Source organism: Thamnophis sirtalis, unplaced genomic scaffold (genome assembly GCF_051295495.1).
Source record: "Thamnophis sirtalis isolate CommonGarterSnake01/CBP01778 unplaced genomic scaffold, rThaSir2_p1.2 scaffold_1, whole genome shotgun sequence".
Classification (NCBI taxonomy): domain Eukaryota; kingdom Metazoa; phylum Chordata; class Lepidosauria; order Squamata; family Natricidae; genus Thamnophis; species Thamnophis sirtalis.
Window position 1 is genome coordinate 162,177,771 of NW_028261381.1, and position 19,843 is coordinate 162,197,613.

At 41.6% G+C, this 19,843-nt stretch overlaps 1 protein-coding gene across 1 annotated transcript in view; it reads right to left on the bottom strand.

The window, feature by feature from the left end:
- PDE4C (phosphodiesterase 4C) overlaps positions 1–19,843 on the bottom strand; it is a 65,753-nt gene that overhangs the window by 13,404 nt on the left and 32,506 nt on the right. Inside the window, exons 4-11 of the mRNA XM_087702135.1 lie at positions 18,929–19,002; positions 16,091–16,143; positions 13,403–13,515; positions 10,002–10,095; positions 5,754–5,932; positions 4,416–4,514; positions 3,758–3,922; positions 2,948–3,047 (exon numbers count right to left, since the gene is read on the bottom strand). Coding sequence (XP_087558261.1) covers positions 2,948–3,047; positions 3,758–3,922; positions 4,416–4,514; positions 5,754–5,932; positions 10,002–10,095; positions 13,403–13,515; positions 16,091–16,143; positions 18,929–19,002 — 877 coding nt within the window. The remainder of the gene's footprint in view (positions 1–2,947; positions 3,048–3,757; positions 3,923–4,415; positions 4,515–5,753; positions 5,933–10,001; positions 10,096–13,402; positions 13,516–16,090; positions 16,144–18,928; positions 19,003–19,843) is intronic.

Sequence of the window (19,843 nt, forward strand, 5' to 3'; positions counted from 1 at the left end):
TCAAATCTGTGGCAAAGAACAGTAACTTCAACCAATATGCTACGATGCAGATCCAATTAACCGTTTCAACTTCCTTGCCTCCTTCCTTAATACCACATTTGGAATGCAAGGGTTTCCTAGAATATAGACCTTAGGGATTTGTCATTTCAAGACGAGTAAAGGAAGTGTAAGACCCTAGTTGGGCACTGAGAAGTAGTGGTACATGAGCCTTCAGTGCTGCTGAAGTGCTGCTTACACCCTTCTGGTGAAGTGAAAAAGACTTAATTGCGGCCATTGTTTTTTTTTAGTATTTTCTGTGATATAATTTTCACGTGCAAAGTATTTGTTATAGCTATGGAAAACCATGCCCAAGCACTTAAAAGATTTCATTATTCAATACTCTGGCCATTTATCCTCCGGGCACACAGTTTAGGTTTCTTAGTTTCACTATGGTTAATCTCAAGTGCTTCCTCAGAGCAGTAACTGGAGTTCATTTAAATCCAAATAATATTTGTGATAGAAATACAATGTCACCTGCATACAACGAAGTTGCAATATATCTATTTGCTAGTTTAGGGGTGTGGTATTCTGGTTATTTCAGCCACGGGTGGACTTATGTACAAATTAAACAGCAGGGAGATAAAATACATCCTGGCTCACTCCTGCATAAGTTGGAATCTCTTCGGTGTACAGAATTCATACTACAATTTTTATAAATGCTATGGATAAGCAACGGTTATCATCTTTTGATGGTAGTACAGGTAGTCCTTGAATTACAACAGTTTGTTTTATGACCATTCAAAATTACAATGGCACTGGAAAAAGTGACTTATGACCATTTTTCACACTTATGACTGTGCAGCACCCCATGGTCATGTGATCAAAATTCAGATGCTTGGCAATGGACTCATATTTGTGATGGCTGCAGTGCCCTGGGGTCATGTGATCACCTTTTGTGACCTCCAAAGTCAATGGGCAAGCCAGTTTCACCTAACAAACATGTTATTAAACTTAATAGCTGCACTGGTTCATTTAACAACTATGGCAAGAAAGAAAAATGGGGCAAAACGTGATTAACAACCCTTAGCTATAGAAATTTTGGGCTCAATTGTGGTTGTAAGTAGAGGACTACCTGTATTCATAAGCTTGATTCATATCCTTCCTGGGAACTATATTGAATGTGGACCTAAAATCAGTAAATGCAGTATATAATACTAAGCCGATTTTAGATGTATATTATCCAGCCTGGTGTTGAAGTATCAGACAACTAATTTGTTGTATAATGGTCACGCCTAGAACTTATTTATTTATTTAAAAGGCTATAATAGGCCTATAATTAGCAGGCAGGTCTTAGGTACCTTTTTAAAAAATGGGCACTCTGATGGCTAGCCCCCGATCCTCTGATATTTGCACAGAGTGATCAGTATAAGCAAGCAGGGAAGCAAGAATTGAGGCGCATCATTCCCAGTTACTGTGTAATATTTCAGGAGCCTTACCAGGCGTCAGATGATTTATAATTCATCTTTATTTCAGCACTGAAACGGGGGCTCAGCAGGTTAACCTTACAAGTTAAATTGGATTTAGGAGACACTTCTTGTGACTATAATGCTCTAAAATAGTCCTCCTACATAGATGCAGGTACGAGTTGGGGAAGGAGAAGGAACCTGTCAATGTGGTGCCAGCTATCGGGCACCAGAGTAGAATGGTATTTCTGGCTTGAGGTGTATGTTATCAATTGCTGCTAAGATGCGCAGGGGATTTTCTTTTCTTGTTGTGTAATAGCCATTTGTATTGTTTCTTCAGGAGTATAAAGTTCTAGATGGAGTTTTCAGCCAGCTTCTCTTTACATAATGTGAACTTTCTAATCAGTACTTACTGTACTTTTGACCTCAAAACATTCCGTGTCAAATTACTCTACCTTTTTATTTTGTTTGTCTTGCCTCCCACTTTCCTCAAACCTAATACTGATCCCTGAGTTTCCATTCCTTGTAGTAAGTTTTAGCCCTGGTTAAACCATAGAACAGCTTGAGGGAAACAGTTCCTATGTCCACATTAATAGGTACTGAAACAACTTTTTAAGCATGTGAAAAGTCAGTGCTTTACTGATTCAGTAGAATTAACCACTTGTTCAGCATCCCCCCCCCCCCCAAGAATTAACCAGTTTAAGATGGCCACTCCAAAATTTATCTGTGATACTCTACTCTTACTATAGATGAATGCTACTTCAAGAAGAGATTTACAGTCTGGGTATCTCTTTGAAATTTTGTCCCGAACCATTGGTGGCTTATGAGGATACCCTCCCATCAGAAGTAAGGAGGTAGTAGCAGGGGGGAAAGAGGTCTTCTGGAAATGGCTAAAAATGGATAAGCTTATGGATAAATCTCAATTTCCAGAAGAATGGAAATAAAGTGATTTGCTTTGATTGAAATCATAACATTTCTTCAAGCCTTCGCAGACCTCCTGTAACATCGCGTCTCCCAGGTGTCTGTGGATCACACAGATTGAGAAGCACTGTTCTAGAGTATTTTTTGCCATGGGAATATCAACCTCTCAGTCTTCCAACATTTCAACATTAATAGGACAGAAATGAAGAATTGAAATGAAGATTGACCTTGAAACCCTTACATAAAATATTTCAGCTGACTGAAGGATCTAGAGTCCTCCAGCCCTGCCTTGCCATATAGCAGGGAGCAATTTTTTGGTGCTAAATGATTCCTGATGGAGGTGGAAGCTCAGCAGGGCTTCCTAAAATTATCCAATGTTACATTGGGTGCAGGCAGCAAATTAACCAGCTCTGTGGGGCCATCTTTCATGTTGGCATACATGCCTCCCGATGTAACAGGAGGAAAGCAGACGTGTAAGATGAAACCCTAAGCCGTGTGGATAAGACCTAAGATAGATTAGACTGCAGAGAGTATTAATATCCCGAAGAATAAATGAAATTTGGTATTAAAGGTGATTCACTCACTGGTATTTATCAGGAACTGGTTAGAAACGCCAGGATGGTCAACATCATGGATAGCAGCTGCAAAAATGGCAGCCAAAATCTCCAGGTCAGTGAAAACAGCCTGGGAGAACGAAAGGAGAAGAAACAGCATTGGAAAAGATGAAAGGAATCAATAAATACATGAATGGAACACTATATCTGGGATTTCACACTGTATCAGTGTAAATAGGAAGTTACTTCAAACAGGGGGTTGAACTTGAAGACCCCCCAAGGTTGCTTTTAATTCTATGATGCTACAATTCCATTATTCTATAAACTACACGTGTCTTCTCTTACAGCTTAACAGAACAATGGAGAAATTGGCCGGCCATGCCATAATTTTTTTTCCCTTGGAAGAATTAGCTTTTTTCTCTGAGTATCACAGAATTCAAAGATCCTCCTAGTAAGGGTTTAATTGAACAGCTTGTTCTTGTCTTATAGAAAGTCTCCCAAATGAATAGAGTTATTGTAGGAGTTGTTTGCAGGATGGTCCAGTTCCCACCCCAGGTTTAGGTAGGCAGTCTTGTGGATGAAGGTGTCTCCTTTGTGACTTGTTTTCAGGATCTCGGGAGCGCACACTACATTGAAACTGGAGTCAGAAGGGAAGAGCTCAGAGGCGTAGCTTCAGCTTCAACCCAGTCTCGAGGCCAATTGGCTGTGATAATACCATCTCTGGACCATCCTGCAAACAACTCTTAAAATAACAGTTCAGGTAAGACCAACTGTCATTCCCAGCCTATTTCAAAGCTTCCCCCACCCCACCCCCCAAAATAAAGCCTTCTGTAGACTCACCTCCAGAGCTGGCATTGAAAGCAATACGTGTGTGGATTGGGCAACATCAGCTGCATGAATGTTGTTGTGGTAGGCAACATCAGCATGGTAATGATCTTCCAGGGTCATCATGAATGTGATGAAGGTATCCGCAGGAATTTGAAAAGATTTCAGCAAGTCCCTTTCCTACAAGGTGGACAATACAGAAGGAAGCTGCTATGATCTTCCTAGTCAAATCAGCAGGGAAAGAGGGAGAAGAAGAGCTGGAGGAAGAACTCAGGAAACCAAAACTGGCCTTTCTTCTGAGATTTCAGAACTAGCCAAGGACAGAATAAATCACTTACTCTAGCCACAATTCCCCCCCCCCAAAAAAACACCCTACAATTTCCAAGTGAATCCGTATGATGCAAAGTAGGCATGACAACGAAATGCGTTAAGGCTTCAAAGCAATGTGGAAGTGACCATTAGTACCTAAAACGTTATTTACCTAATGTACCCGCATTACATTATTGATCAATCAATATACATATAGGCTAACCTACTTCTTTGGAGTCTTCTTCCAGGCCAATGACCCTGTTTAATGGTAAAACTGCAGTATCTCTCTTCTGCCATTTAGCTTTTGACATTTCAATAACAACTTTGTGAACCTGATACTTTTTGTGAAAAAGAGTCAGCTCACCTGGAAGATGCTGTACATGATGACTGTTAGTGGGCGGTGGCCAGAATACTCTGCAATCTTGAATACATCAAGGCCCCATTTGTTCACATCTTCTAGCTCCTAAAGGGGGTGGCAAAAAAGGGGGGGTTGCTACAATGTTGGACTCTGCCAAGTAACAAAAGTAGAAGCAAAATGCCTCCCTGACTTTCCTAATAAGAAGACTTACCTGAACAGCATATAAAATAACTGAACAGCATATAAAAAATTACTAAAGCTTTCAGTAGGAAGACAATTAAAATAAGCCGGAGAAAGTACATCAAAAACCTCAAACTGACTTTCAGGAACTGTGATACATTGCAAGATTAAGTGTACTGATTCACAATATATTGTGCTCAGTTGAAAGGAGGTAGCATTTAGCAAAGTGGTATTGCAAAAACTGAAATGGGAATATATGGCTCCCAAATTTTTATATATTCACACATATACACTGTATAGGTCTGTGTGTGTGTATGTGGAAAGCCATGTTCTTGTCTTGTTTCTTATCTTTCAAATTCCTTGCATTTTCTTTAGTTCCTTTGCTTCCAAACCATTCAGTTTGTCTTCTGTAAATATGCTTCCATTTTCCACTGCCCTCCCCTTATTTTTCCTTTCATTCTCTATTTTTCCATTTCACCACTCACTCAGATATAGTTCTTTCACCTCTTCTCAGTTTTTATTTGAGTTCCAACATTGCCCTCTGGATTTCTCCCTCCCTCCCTCTCTCCCTCCCTCTATTTCCCTAAAGAATCCTGTCTTCCTTTCCTCCTCTTGGTTGCCCCTGCCAGATGCCCTTCTTCTTTCGCCCACCAATCAAAAGAACAATCAAAGATGTTTTACAGCAGGTTTAAAAACACTACTATAAGAATGAAAGAGTAAGCAATTAAAATAACACGAAATTGGCAAATTTCCATGCACGTAACAAGCAGCACAATTATTTCCCCCCCCCCAAAAAAAGAGTTTTTGCTTACGGCTCAACAGGAAGCAACTAAAGGGAGTTCCACAACTGTGGAGCCACAATTAATGCTACCTGTTCCATATCCCCTCCCTCTCCCCACAACCTTCAAACTAATCTGCAAACCTGGGGAAAAAAACAGAGCTCTCCATTCAAAGTAGTCTTCAGTTAACGCTCTTACTGTAATTAAGCTATGCAATTTGGAGATTAGAAACTTGTTTTTAAATGCTTCAGCGGAAGGACTTCTTTATGTTGAATATCAATCCTGCATTTAGACAAAATTCAGAATACGTATATACAACTACAATACGTAGTGAACCATGCCAGTTTCTCTGTTCCAGTCTTTTCTGGTGCCTGGCGTTCCTCACCTTAGCCAATGGCCCTTCCTGATCCGTTTTTACTCCAAAACGAGGGATGACAGCACAACTGAAGCTGGAGCCATGCATCAGTTTTTTCACACCACTGATCTGTGACATTGGCTGCTTCTTTTTCTCCTTGTCTTTTTCTTTGGGAACAGAGGTTGGGATTTCCACCTCATGCTGCTTGTCTAGAGGAGACAGAAAATACAATAGCAATGGAACAAGTCCCGTTATGAAGATCCCCCAAATTCTTCAGAAGCTTGTGGGAATTCCTATTGAGTTCACGAATGACAATAGGGAAGCTCCCCTAAAGAAACAGATTCCCTGCAATGAAAGGAACAGAATATAGGCTGACAGCTTAGATGATTTGATGGTTCACGATACGATCCAGGACCTTTATGAACTTCCTTTAACTGTGATGGAAAAAAAAACTGTGTCGTGACAGTATCTTGAAAATCTCCAAAGAATCAACATAAACCAAACCAGATCTCTGCTCCTATTAATCTGAGGAGCAGAACCCTATTGTCCTATTATGTAATATGGCACCTTCCATCTCCATGAAGCTTTACAAAATCTAAATTCAAGACAAAAAGTAAGAGGAGGAGATAGAGAAATTGTATCTTGTGAATCCTTTTAAAAGCACATACTCTTTTGGAGTTGGGGACTCAGCCTTCTCATTTCAAAGTTGCTATGAGCTAGCAAATTCCCTATCCAGCATTAACAACTGTCCTTCATGAAACAACATTTCTGAAACCAAAGAGTTAAGCATGCTGAAAAAAGTGGAGTATGAAAAGCCCCCACCCCTGCACGAGTCTCCTGCTGTTCAAAGGGAGACCCTCCCCCAATATTGAGGCACAGAAGGATTGACGTCAGCAGAAACTAATAATATTACAGACACCATGGCAACCAGAGACAATGCGTGGTGGAATGTCGGTCCTTTCCTCAAAGTGATGTTTCTAAGACCAGCCAGGGTCTCCCCACCTCACCTGTCTTCTCTCTCTCTCACACACAAACACATTCACATACACGTATATACTCAAATTTGTACAACACATGAGAAAAAAAAGTCACATACATGGAGAGAACAAACGGGGAGAACTTTCTGTTAAACTATTTTGCAAAAAGCAAGGCTATAACCTATGTGACTTTTCTATAATGTTTTAATTTTTAAAAATTGCTAAGCGAAATCAGTTTATAAGCACCAATCGTGATATAATCAACGCATATACTTTATATGTATGAATATATATGAATAAGAACAATAGGATTAGGGTTTCCTTCCAAGATAACAGCTTAGAATGCTTTTGGATTGGTCCATTTTTTTTCTTTATAAATTATAAACGTTCGTACTCATTTTCAGACCAATTTCTTTATTGTAAGACTGTCATTATCTGGACTACATACATCTGGATGATTGTTAAAAGGCAGCAGTTAGAAATTAGACAACTCTAACTTGCTGCAGCCACCTAGTGGTTGTCCAGATGTTTTCAACTTCGAGATGGTAATTCTATTCTAATTACTCTTTTTTAGAAGTGTTGTATTTTAGACATATTTTTTCAATGACCTTCAAATCCAGCAGAAGTTTCAGTTATTCAGGGTCATCTATTATGGATTTTTTTAATTTATAAAATAATTAAATAAAAATAAATTCTATTGCATGAGGGTGACATCCACTCACTAACAGAAGAACTTTAAAAGACATCTTCTCTTGCAAAGCTAAGAAGAATGTACCAATTTTGCCTGCATCTTTGCCTCCTTGAAAAACAAGAAGGCAGATTGAAGTAGAATTTAGGCATTTATTTTATAGCTGAATAAAGACCAATGTTTCCCTTCTTTTGCCAGTTTCAGTTTGCATATCAAAGTCAGAATACATATATTGTTGCCTACTGTTCTTGTGCATTATCAGTGCACTTGATGTATATGCGGCTATTTTATATATTTCTACATAGCTTCACCTACAATTGTTTCTCCAGGTGGCTTACAACAAAATTATTATCATGGAATAATAAGGGCAACACCTAAATCACTATGAAAATAGATTGTGCAAAGGATTAAAAAGTGTGCAAGAGAAGCGTTTCTCTCTGAAGTATTAAAACAGCCACTTCGCTCACAAAACTCATGCAGTTGTTTCTGTCCCAGTTGTCTCTGCCCGTATGTACATGCATAGATAATACATGTGGGGGGAAAAACTTGTCAGAGATATAAAATAACTGGACACAAATGCATATACAGAAAGGGCCAGAGAAAGATTTCAACATAGTCATGCCAGCCTTGTCAAGGAGACGGTTGCCTTCATATTTTCAACAGAGATACTTGGAGAAATGGCTCTTTTGAATGCTATGCCCAGTCTTGATAGTAAAAATGAATAGGGGAGGAAAAATCAAATAAGAAATCATTCAACGACCCTTCATATTCAGAAGGTCTTCATCAGGATTCTAAAAGATATCATTGGAGGCATGTGAATTTCAAGGATCCTGATGACTTGTCTATTCACCTTGGTCTTCTGAATATGAAGGGTCATTGATGCTGCCCCCAGAGTGAAAGCCTACTTGCCTACTTGCATGTGGGTGCAAGATATCAATTTCTTCAATAGAGCATATATAGAAGTACTGATGACCTATTGGACTAAGACCATTTTAACCAAGTTTTTAAATTGTCTATATTATTATTCTCTGGATATATCCATCTTTTGGCCAATTTGTCTGGCTGAAAACTGAGGATAGCATTTCATGAATCAGATAAAATTTGAAGAATTAAAGTCAGATACATATTATTATATTTGGCTAATCTCTATATGTTTGCATTACACTATTCACATTTGGTAAGTGTTATACTACACAAGAATCGATGTACATTTGCTGCCCAGCGTAACCTAATTTTTTAGACTCACCGATGAGCCATGAAAAGGATCTTGTGATTGCAGTGATTATCTCAAATAAGACTCAACATACCGTCCCTATTCAAAAGGTTAATTCCATTTTGGGAATCTTTAGTAAAAGAACTGAAATTAAATTGGCTTTGCTGTTAGTTGATAAATCATCACAGCTGCTATTTAGACATTTATTTTGAGGATGTGTAATTCTTTTAATGTTTTTAAATTGCTTTATAATGTTAGAATTGTAAGCTGCCCAGTCACTTGATTGAGTAGGATGGCTATAGAAATTGAATGAATGAATGAATGATGCTATTAGCTTCATAATTCTAGTATACAATTGCTAAACTTAATTTTTTTTATAGTACTGGAAAAGATGCAGAAAGGAATAGCCAAAACAATGCAGGGCTAAAGCTAATTTGCTAGCAAGAAAACATGTAAAAAATGTAAAAAGCGGGAATTTAGATAAAAAAGATATACATTAGAGGAGATACTCTAGATATGGAATAGAATAGTTAAAATGCAGCAATGGTAGATAAAGGATCTCTCGGGAAGAGAAATTTAATGATAATTAAGGGAACCACTTTTCAGCAAACAAAAAGTTTAACTCCGGTGTTCACCGTCCCAAGTCACAGTGATGCTTGCTGACTTGAATAGTTTTAAAAGGAGATTAGACAAGAACAAGGTTGGCTGTTATTGTGGTGTATGTATGTCGCCATCAGTATCAGATGGAAGTACACTTCTGACTATTCATCACGGCGAAATACAGAATAGAGTTGGAAGGGTCTAATCCAACTTCCTGCTCCGTGCAGGATCCACTAGTACATCTCTGCAGTTTTACTATCCAGGTTCTGCTTGAAGATTTCTAGAGAAGAAGAACTGATCATTTTGTGTGGCAGACAGTTCCACTGGTTATCAACTTGTACGGTCAGAAACTCAGCTTGTACATGAAGAAGATGGCATTTATGTCTTTATTATAGAATTTCCAGGGATGTTCGGTTTGTCAATGTAGGAACAGAATACTGGGCTAGACAGCTTGGTAAGCCTGCTGTAGCACAGATCTCCAAGACTTCTCTTTATGGTGTTTTAAAAGAGATTAGTGGTAACCTCACAAGAAGGATGCTAGTTGTTCAAGAAACCTGGAATCCAAAAATACTGCAAAAGAATTCAGTTTTTTTCACTTGTATTTCTAAGGTTCTTTAAGGCCTATTGCTTATGTGCCAGGATCAGAAAGAGCAGTACGCATTTTAGGCTACTGTAGAATAACATTTCTTTAGCAGTTTACGTCTGCCTCCCCTTAGAGAAGTGACTGGCCCACTCTTCCATATCAATTTAACAATTTTCTCAAGAATTGCATTTGGAAGACCATAAAGCTGATGACTCACCCAAGAATGTGTTGGAGATGTACTCGGATACCTGGTTTCCAGAACGGCTTGTTTCCGAGAGGTGTGTCAGCTCCCGATTGAGCATTCTTCTAAACTAGAGACAAAAGAGGAGAGGAAATCAGCAACCTGTAAGGAGCCATCACAGCATTAGCATCAGGAGCCTCTGAATCCCATGTGCCTGGCCTTAAAGATGCCACTGAGCAGGCAGCCATTGTTAAAGAAAGAGATCAGTGGCAAGGAAAGATATTTCCAATGAGGTACTTCAGCAGCAGAAAAATATCTCTACTTCTTAATTTCTGAATTTTCTCAGCTGGCTCCTGGTTATGTTCAGAATCTGAGAAAGGATTGCCAAATTGCAAGCAAAGATGTCCATCCACTTGGATTTCTAAACATTAAAATAATAGGTATCAAGTTAGCATAGAACCTGAGACAGGAAAAATGAGTCAAAAGAAAGCAAATGTTGAAATGTGCAGAGGAAAAGATGAACCACATCAAAGTCTTTTGAAAAGCTACAAACGTATTATCTACCTTCTCGTTATTTTGTAAGCTTTAAAATTATGCACATTACTGGTCGCATCTATGGCCAAGGAGAAGATGAAACATCAAAGAAAATAAAAAAAAACAATGACTTGGGGGATTCTGATCGCATAAATCTTAGCTAAATCTTCAGTTTTACATTTTTAAAAGTGAAAATTTTGAAGATTTTCAAACATCAAAGGTGAACTCAGGAATCTTGCTTCAAAAACTAGTGTAAAAATTTGTTTTTATTTCTGGAAAAGAGGAGAATACCCAAGAAACTCCATAAAGAATTGGGTGATAAATACAAAGATACATTCATGTTGTATATTTTACTGCTTTTCTCAAACATGACCTAATTCCAAGTCAGATGTGCTAGATCTCATCCATACCGAAACAAGCCTCCCATCCTATTATAGGATTCACCTTAATGAAAAAGAATTATACTTATGGGAGACAATGTGGAGTTACATTCTACAATGTGGATTAAGGCACCTGGTCCTTTGCTAGAATTGTTTAAAAATTCAGCTGGTGGGAAGAAGAGTTCTGTGTAACTCAAAACACACACGATTGCCTCAGTTGCATTTTTTTGTCCGCTTTCTTTCTTTTATAAATGTCTCTTCATCAAGTGACATATTATGTTGGGAGGGAGGGACAGGCACCCCCCACCCCGCCACCCCGAAGTACTGTTTCATCTGGCTGACAGCATTATTCAGCCAGTTTCGCAGAGTTCCTTTGAGAGTATTTTCAACAAGGTTAAAAAAATAAAAGCATTACTGACGTATCAAAAGCAGAAACCTCCCGTCAGCTCCTGAGATAAGGAGAGGATACCTGAACAACTAGAGAGAGAAAAAGGCATCCCCACTGCTGCAGAACAGCATGCATTTAGGGGTGTGCGTTCGTATGTGTGTGTTTGTGTGTGTGTGTTTCATGTTTTGTGTCTGTGACTAAATCTTTGCAGCGGCAAAACCCCTTTCCTGCACCCTTTGCTGGAGAGATTTGCCGAGAGTTGCATTGTGTCAGGGAGTCCCCGCTTACCTTGATGCTGCTGTCCCAGAATGCGAACAACGAAGTGCTGGCGTCAGGCATCGCAACGCCAAAAGTGCCAGCTTGTGTGCGAGCCCACCCTTCTCTCTGAGGCGCCCTAGTCAGACCACGGATGCTCATACCAAGGGGCCCGAACTACCGTCCCGAGCTCTGCAAACAAGGAGCCTAGGACTTGTCTGCAACGCTGAGAGTCAGGACAGAAACTGAGGAGGGGGACAAAGTCCCCCCCCCTGCATCGCAGCCGAAGAAAGGTTCTTCCATGGATGTACCAAGGCTGCTCCAGCATCAGGTACCTCTCCTTTCTGCTGCCATCCAATCAGAAGCCAGAGGCACAGAGGCTGGAGCCAGCTCAGCTCTCCCATTGGCTGGCAGAGCCTCTGAGGAAGGCGATTTGCTTTAACCCCGATGGTGCCCAGGCACAACAGAGCATGGAAGAAGTTCTTTCCAACAACTCTGTTTAGCAACAGCCAAGGCTTTCAGAGAGACTGGGGAAGGGGAATACTGGGAAATAATCCCCCCCCCCATTTCACCTTCTTCAAGAAAACCATTGAGAGAGTCTTCTTCCAAAGGCTGGAGAGGACGTTTTTCCTTTTGTAAAAAGAACTCACAGAGATATGAGGGAAGGCTGATCTTTTTCAGGGTCTGGGAGTTGAAGTCCACAAGTCTTAAAGTTCCCAAGTATGGACACCCCTGGCTTAAGCTAAAACTGAATTTGGGTAGCTTGGCATTGGTTGGTGGACTATGCTCCAGGTTATCGTATTAAGCCATCAGATAGTCGTTGCATGTTATATAAACCTTGCAAATGGGTGTTATTACACCATTCTCATGATTTGGAGTGTCCCCCCCACATAGACGTTCACTTTTCACTGGCTTGTAGCACAGTGTATCTCCTCCCCCCCCCCATCCATTATTATTTTCCACTCTGTTGAAATCAATGGACCAGAAACTTGGGAGTATATAAAAAAATTGAAAGAACTTATTTTATTGCCTTGAATGACAGGCAATAAAAGTTGCCAGTCATTTTAGCATTTTGAATACTGAGCCATACTGCTGTTCCACCCCCTCCTAACTAATTGTCTTCTCTGATATATTTTTTTTCTGCTTAAATACATAAAAGTTATTAAAAGAAGTCGCTTCCGATCTCTTCTGACCCACATCGTGGTTTGTTTATTTGTACGACTGGTCAACCGAGGCTGCCCTCCAGGAAATTCACAAATGCTTCTCTTCAGAGGGAAGAATAATGTGAATGTGGGGAAAGGCACTGGTTGATGGCCAGTGGCCCAGAGCAGCCCTCCCCTGACTCTAGTTCAGTGTTTCTCAACCTTGGCAACTTGAAGAAGTCCGGACTTCAATTCCCAGAATTCTCCAGCCAGCGAATGCTGGCTGGGGAATTCTGGGAGTTGAAGTCCGGACATCTTCAAGTTGCCAAGGTTGAGAAACACTACTCTAGTTGCAAGAGCAAAGGGATATAGTTTGAGAAGAGTTGCACTGGACAAACAGGAGTTGAAGACTTCTGGAATAACAAAAGCTTGTTTTGCAAAAGTGGGCTGTGGAGTGTTCTAAGCAGCAGCCCCGTTTCTCAACTTTCAGCTGTTCCCCAAATTTTAATCTGCTCCAAGCAAAAAGCCTGTGTCACTTTCCTTGGCTTCCTCTTTTCTCACAAAACCTTATGCCTTTAAAAGAAAAGAAAAGAAACAACTCCGTGGCCATAACATAACAACCAGTTCTCTGCCAAAAGGGGAAGAGATACCCAAGGTTGACAGAGGTCAAGAAAGAGAGAGAAGAGGGGAAACTTCCTGTCTTTGGAGTTGAATCCCAACCGGGGTTGAATGTCTTACCTTGTTGGAAGCCATCTCGCTGACTGAATGACGTGTTTGCAAAGTCTCCAGCTGATCCAGGCACCAGTCCAACTCTTCCAAGGTCTCGATAGCCAACTTTTGGTAGGCATCCTCTATGAAATGCAAAGAGCATCACTGAAAACGCCATCTAGAAGGGATGTCTGTGCCACCTTAAGGAATGGCACTGTTAATTCTCCACACAAACACACACACACAGAGAAAATTAGGTTCAAAAGTGCCAATAACCTGGGTCGCCCTAGGTGGAAACCACAGTGGTACATTCTAAAAATGGTTCTAGTTTGAAAAAAAAAATGGTCCAGCTTTTATTTTTTGCAGTTCATAAATGGCATCTCTCAGAACTATCAAGGTGGGGGCTAAGAATCATGGAAGCATCGGTAAGATTAAATAAAAATGGGATAATATTTTAAGAGCTATTGAAGATCCCAGTTGTAATATTGGGAATCAGCAGGGAAGCAAATCCACAGTAAACAGAACAGGATCATTTGATTCAGAATATTATATTAGCCTCTTCAGGGAACAAGATGCTGATACACATGGGATTGCCAGAAAAAAAAAGTATTAATGATTTATAACAGAGTTGCTGCAACATAAATAAATGCTCTTATTTTGGAGGATTTTCCTTAAGGGTTGCAATCCTAATATTTGAATTTGTTTTGGGGATTTTTCTTTTGTTAACATTAGCTCTTTTATTCTGTAATTTTATTCTATAATAACTTGAAGCAGCAGTTTGGACATTTAATGCCTGCTGGAAAAGTAGTTTGCATATCTTTTAGATGGCTGGAGCAATGTTTCTAACCTCAGCAACTTTGGCTGGGGAATTGTGGGAGATGAAGTCCATACGTCTTAAAGTTGCTGAGGTTGAGAAACACAGGGAGAGAAATAAGGTAGGTCTTTGCTCTCAAGGAGTTTATAATCTACATTTCAATCTTTCCTGGGCTCATGCCTGATAGAAGGCTAAATTTAGTTTGTTTTTGCTTTAGTGTACAAGCTCATTCACAGTGGCTTAGCATTATGTGTGAACCAAGGAGCTATACTTATTCAGTATATCATGATCAACCAAACACTGAGTTTTAGGACAAAATCCTGGCTTTAGGCTGCCCTGACATTGCTTACCTTGTCCAAAGAGGTAGGATAAGGAAGCAAAGACGAGAAAGGGATAAAGAAGTAAGAGGGTTTTCCTCCTTGCCATTCTGGGACTTTTGAATGCCATAGCCTAGGAATCCTGCTAAAGCGTACTTGGCCATAGCATCGGTATATACGTTGCCTCCCCCTCACATTAACCTATCTCACTGGGAGCCATCACCCCCCCCCCCACACACGCACATTTACTGCAGCATGTGCCTCTATGGCATCCCCTGCCTTCTGTCAGACAAGCCCACGGAGGTTGATATATGCCTCTGGAAGCCATTTGCCCGATGTCAGGGGTCGACCAAAGGTTTAGCAGAATGCAGGAGAGAGAGAGGTGGTTCAGGTTGTCCCGAGGCAAGAAAGGAAGGGCTGCCCATCAGAAGGGCCTGTCTCTTGTGGGGCCGCAGAGACCAGCTGAAAGAGAGCGTTTTGAATAATGGAACAACTGACGTCAATTGGAGACGTTCCACCCGCCGCAGAGGTGGCATGAAACAGAGCCAGAGAAGGAGGGGCAGGGAGAGGGCAGCCCAGAGCAAACACAGACTGCAGTGGCTGAGGGGTGTGTGGTGGGTATGGGTGGGAAGGCAAGTAACCTATTGGGGGTGGGGGGAGGCAGGCCCTGGGAGGCTCCCATTAGAATCACCTGCAGCCGCCCTCAATACTACTCTCAACGTGCATCTGTACAATGCATGAAAAGGAGCTGGTATCACCAACCTCCCCCCCTTTTCTCTTTACGCAGAAGAAACCTTTTTTTCTCCTTTCCGTGGCTTCAATACAGATGCCTGCTGACACTGCACACACACACACACACACACGAGCTTACGAGCTAGGAGGAGCCCCCCCCCCGAATGTTTAGTTCGAACTTCTGTGGCACAAATTCACTTGGAAAAGAGCAAATCACTCTTTCCCAAGATTCAGACATGGGAAAGGGTAAAGCACAGGGTGGGGTTGGTGTGGGGTCAGGGAGCAACTAAAGTGAGGTGTGAGAGAAGTAAAATCTTGTAGGAACACAGAGACAGGGTTGTTTTTTCCTCGCACCTCACACACACACACACACACACACAAAAACCGGAGTCTGCAACACCTCCAATCTAACCACTTTTTAAAAGGCTTTTTTGACTGCAGAGCTGAGCTTGCGGAACTCTTTGCCCATCGAATGTAGCGATGGCCGACAGGAGATTTTGACATATTCAGAAGGGAAAATCTACTAACAGCTGTTAAGCCATGGACGGACACTGAGACTTCCATAGTCCGAGGCAGTCTAGCTCTGAATGTCAGTTACTGGGAACAACCACAGAAGGGCATCTGCTTATGAATCTCTCTTGCAGACTTTGCGGAAGCATCTGATTGGCCTCTCTTGAAAGCCAGACGCTGAATGAGGCAGACCTTGGATCCAAATCAGCTGATTTCCTTTTACAAGCTTATGAGCTTTCCAGTTTGTAATATGGGCCACCTCACAAGGTGAGGCCATTTTACTTCAATGAGAGTTTAAAAAAGAGAGAGAGAGAGAAAAACATCCGAAAGACAGCTGAGGTTTACCTGATAGATTGACCTTAGAGGTAGAGAGGGGATTGACGGGACCAGATGTTCGCCTGCAAAATACAGCATAAAGTTAAGCTTCTCTGAAGCCCTGCGGTTCTCTGTGGCTGGTGATATAGAGAAGGGAAAAATCCCCAAAGAAGCTATTTACTCAAGAGCGCATCCCCACCACCCACCCCCAACATAGAATTGCAGCATATAAATTATAATTGAACCATAAACTCTAATTTAAAGAAGGCTTCATTCCCAAGCAAATTTACTTGAAAATTAGCTCTGCCAATATGCCAAGAGGTTGTACTTCAAAGAAGTACAATTTTAAATGGGAGCCGTAATGTGAAATGTCTTCCCTTACTTCTCTTTCTTTCGGAAATCTGGGACAAAAAGGTAGTTTGCACACAGTGAGTTTTTCCTTCCCTCTGGTCAAAACAGGCAAGATGGCAGACGTGGCATCCATTCTTTTGCCCATTCAATCTCATGGTGGTTGTGAGTGACCCATTCACTTCTTTGACCCCTTCTTGTAGGCATTTTGGCCTTATTGCATTGTGACCTTGCATCTGCCATCTTGCCAGTTTCGACCTCCACTGGGAACACAGCTTGCTCTCACCCTAGAAATGTTCTTCCCATCTTTGTCTCTGTTCCTTGTTGTGTTCCCTCTGTTTAGAGCTGCACCTGTGACCCTGAGGATGTGGCTTCATAGCTGTATTAAATCAGCATTCCTCCTGGTCTTGAATCAGAGGAAAAGTAGGCCAACAGGTAAGCTTCACTGTGCCTCAGAAACCCGGCTGGGGAAGGATACTCAGGTACAGATTTAATTCCCAGGCTCCCTTTCCTCTCCCGCCACGTGTCTCCTATCAATCGGGGGAAACAATCCCGAATGGCTTGCCATTAGATGTGCCTTATGGTGCAAAGTTGAGGAACTCCAGTTTGTGCCTGGAATGGAGGTTTTAGTCACTTTTCAAGTGGCCTAAGCGAAGATCGATTGTTGGTCTTTGGAGATCAGCAATTCCATTGACAGAGTGGTGCAGGAGGTGGGTTGCTCCTAGTTTGGCCCTGATTGGGTGAACCGGTAGTGGTGGCAGCGGGAGGCTCCACCCACCTGTCTGGATGCTTCGGCACATGCGCAGAAGCATCGCGGGTGCGTAAGTACGCACACAAGCACGAGCGAAATGGTAGCGCTGGGATTTGCAACCCATCTCTGGATTGGTGGTCAGAGAAAGGAGCAGGAAAGAGCTCAATTCTTTTCCTATCACACTGCTCCTCTTTTTGCCCCTCTGACTGGATTTTTTTTTCCTTTGTTTGTTCTCTTGACATGGGAATATCAGTTTCTGGAGACGGATATATTCATGTCAAAAGTCTTGTTTTTTTTCTGGTGTGGGGGTGGGAAGGAAAACAACCCAGCCAGTCAGTTGGGAAGAGCTCACAGCTACACCAGGGGAGCTCTCTTCTGCATCATCCTGCTCCCCTCCAACATCCCAGCAACTGTTGGTGGTGCTCCTTTTTTTTTTTTAAACATGGGAAGAGTCTTCTGGAAAACCATATTCCTGTGGGAAACAAGGGAACTTGCTCTTTCATTTTTTTCACAGCCCAGGAATCTATTAAAGATGGAGCTTGCAACTGGCGACCCCTACAGGACACACAAAAACGTATTACAGTAGTCAAAATTGGGGTACCTCTCCCCAAAAAGATAACATTAAGAGAAGAATGTCCGTGCAAATCCTGTACTTGTTAGTACTAGGAAAAAGCGAATACATTTAATCCTGTATATCAGTGGTTCCCAAACTTGGCAACTTTAAGACTTGAGGACTTCAACTCCCAGAATTCTCCAGCCAGCTCTGCTCTGCTGGCTGGAGAATTCTGGGAGTTGAAGTCCACAAGTCTTAAAGTTGCCAAGTTTGGGAACCACTGCGGTATATGATCAATGAGATGTCTCTTCCCTTGTTTATACGGACGGCTCTTTTGTACATACAAATCTATTAGTTGTTGGCAAGTCTGCCAAAACAGAGAATCCAGAAAACTGACAGACCCGTATTCATAAAACAAAATGGTTTAGGGTTATGTGGGCAGTAATAGCACTTGGACTTATATACTGCTTCACGGCCCTCTCTAAGTGGTTTACAGAGTCAGCCTATTGTCCCCACAATCTGGGTCCTCATTTTACCTACCTTGGAAAGATGGAAGGCTGAGTCAACCTTGAGCCAGTGAGGCTCAAACTGCCTAACTGCTGGCAGCCAGCAGCCACCAGAAGTAGCCTGAAGTACTGCCTTCTAACCACTGCCACCATGGCACAATGCTTCCATGGGTAGATGCCTCCATGGAAGCCAAGTGCCCAAATATCTTGCAATTGATGCCAAAATGGCCTCAGAGAGCAGGGCCTAGTGACACAACGGGTTTGTCTCTGTGTGGCTGCAACAGTCTTAAGCAGACAATAGAAGTTCAGCAGACCCAAGTTCTGTACCACACAATCACCAAAAACATCCTCAAGACAGCCAAATGTGTGCACCATCAGATCATATCAGGAGAATGGAGAGGACCTCACTGTAACAGCTTCCATTTCTGCAGCAGACGGGGTGTTATGAGAACATGGTCCTTGCAAACGCTACTTGAGGTATCTTTGTACACAATAGGGAGGACAAAAGGACAATACCCCAGAGACAGTACCTTCTGTCTGCACTTTTGCTTTACCAAACCATCCTGCAGAAAGAACTACAGGGTCTTAAGAAAGGGTTTCTGCAGGTTGATTGAATGCCAAAGTGGGGCACAGTTTCACCAACCACCCCTTTAATTGCCCAGTCCCCACGCAATTCCTTCCTTCCTGCCCAACCTGAACCTGTCACTCACTTGTTGCAGACATGATCCCGGAGGTGGGTCAAGACAGCAAAGTTGCTGCGAACTGTCCGCAGGCTGGCCAAGACCTGTGAGTGGGAGAAGAAGAGCATCGCTATGAATCAACCATGGTGTGTGTGTGTGTGTGTGTGTGTGTGTATGCATTGTGTCACAACCCCTGGTATGCATACTGCTTCCCTTTTCTGTCTTTCAGCTCACCCTAGGAGCTATCCAGGCCATTTTTTTTAATGTTGCCTTTGTTACATTTGTGTTGTGTTTGTGCTGATAAATAAATAAATAGATCTATACTAGTCTCCCTTTATTTATCAGCACAAATTATATATATAAATGAGGTCCAGCCCCACCTAGATTGAGTGTATGGTGCGTTGCTTTTTAATCTGTTTCTCTCTTTCCTTATTTTTAACTTTTTATCTTTTTAGTCCTGTATTTTGTAAGCCACCCGGAGTCCTTCGGGTTTGGGCGGCATATAAATTTATTCAATTTACAATTTACAATACACACACACACACACAAATACAAATAGTCTTTAAGTCTTTAAGAAAATGCTGGATAGTCATCTGTCTGGAACGGTATAGGGTTTCCTGCCTAGGCAGGGGGTTGGACTAGAAGACCTCAAAGTCCCTTCCAACTCTGCTAGTGTATTGTATTGTATTAAATATATATTTGAATCAACCCATGTATTGGATTTGCCTCCTACAGTGAGCCATAAATGAAATAAAAGCTTAACTAGGCCATACAGTGAGCCATGGTTAAAATTAAGCAAGTTTAGCATATTTTATGGTCGTAACTGACCAGGTTATACAATCCAAGCCTGAAAGGATGTTATCACTTAGGAGGGCCTCTAACCCTTCATACAACTTTCCCCTGAAACCCCCCTTCCTCCTTTAGAGCAGGGGTCTCCAACCTTGG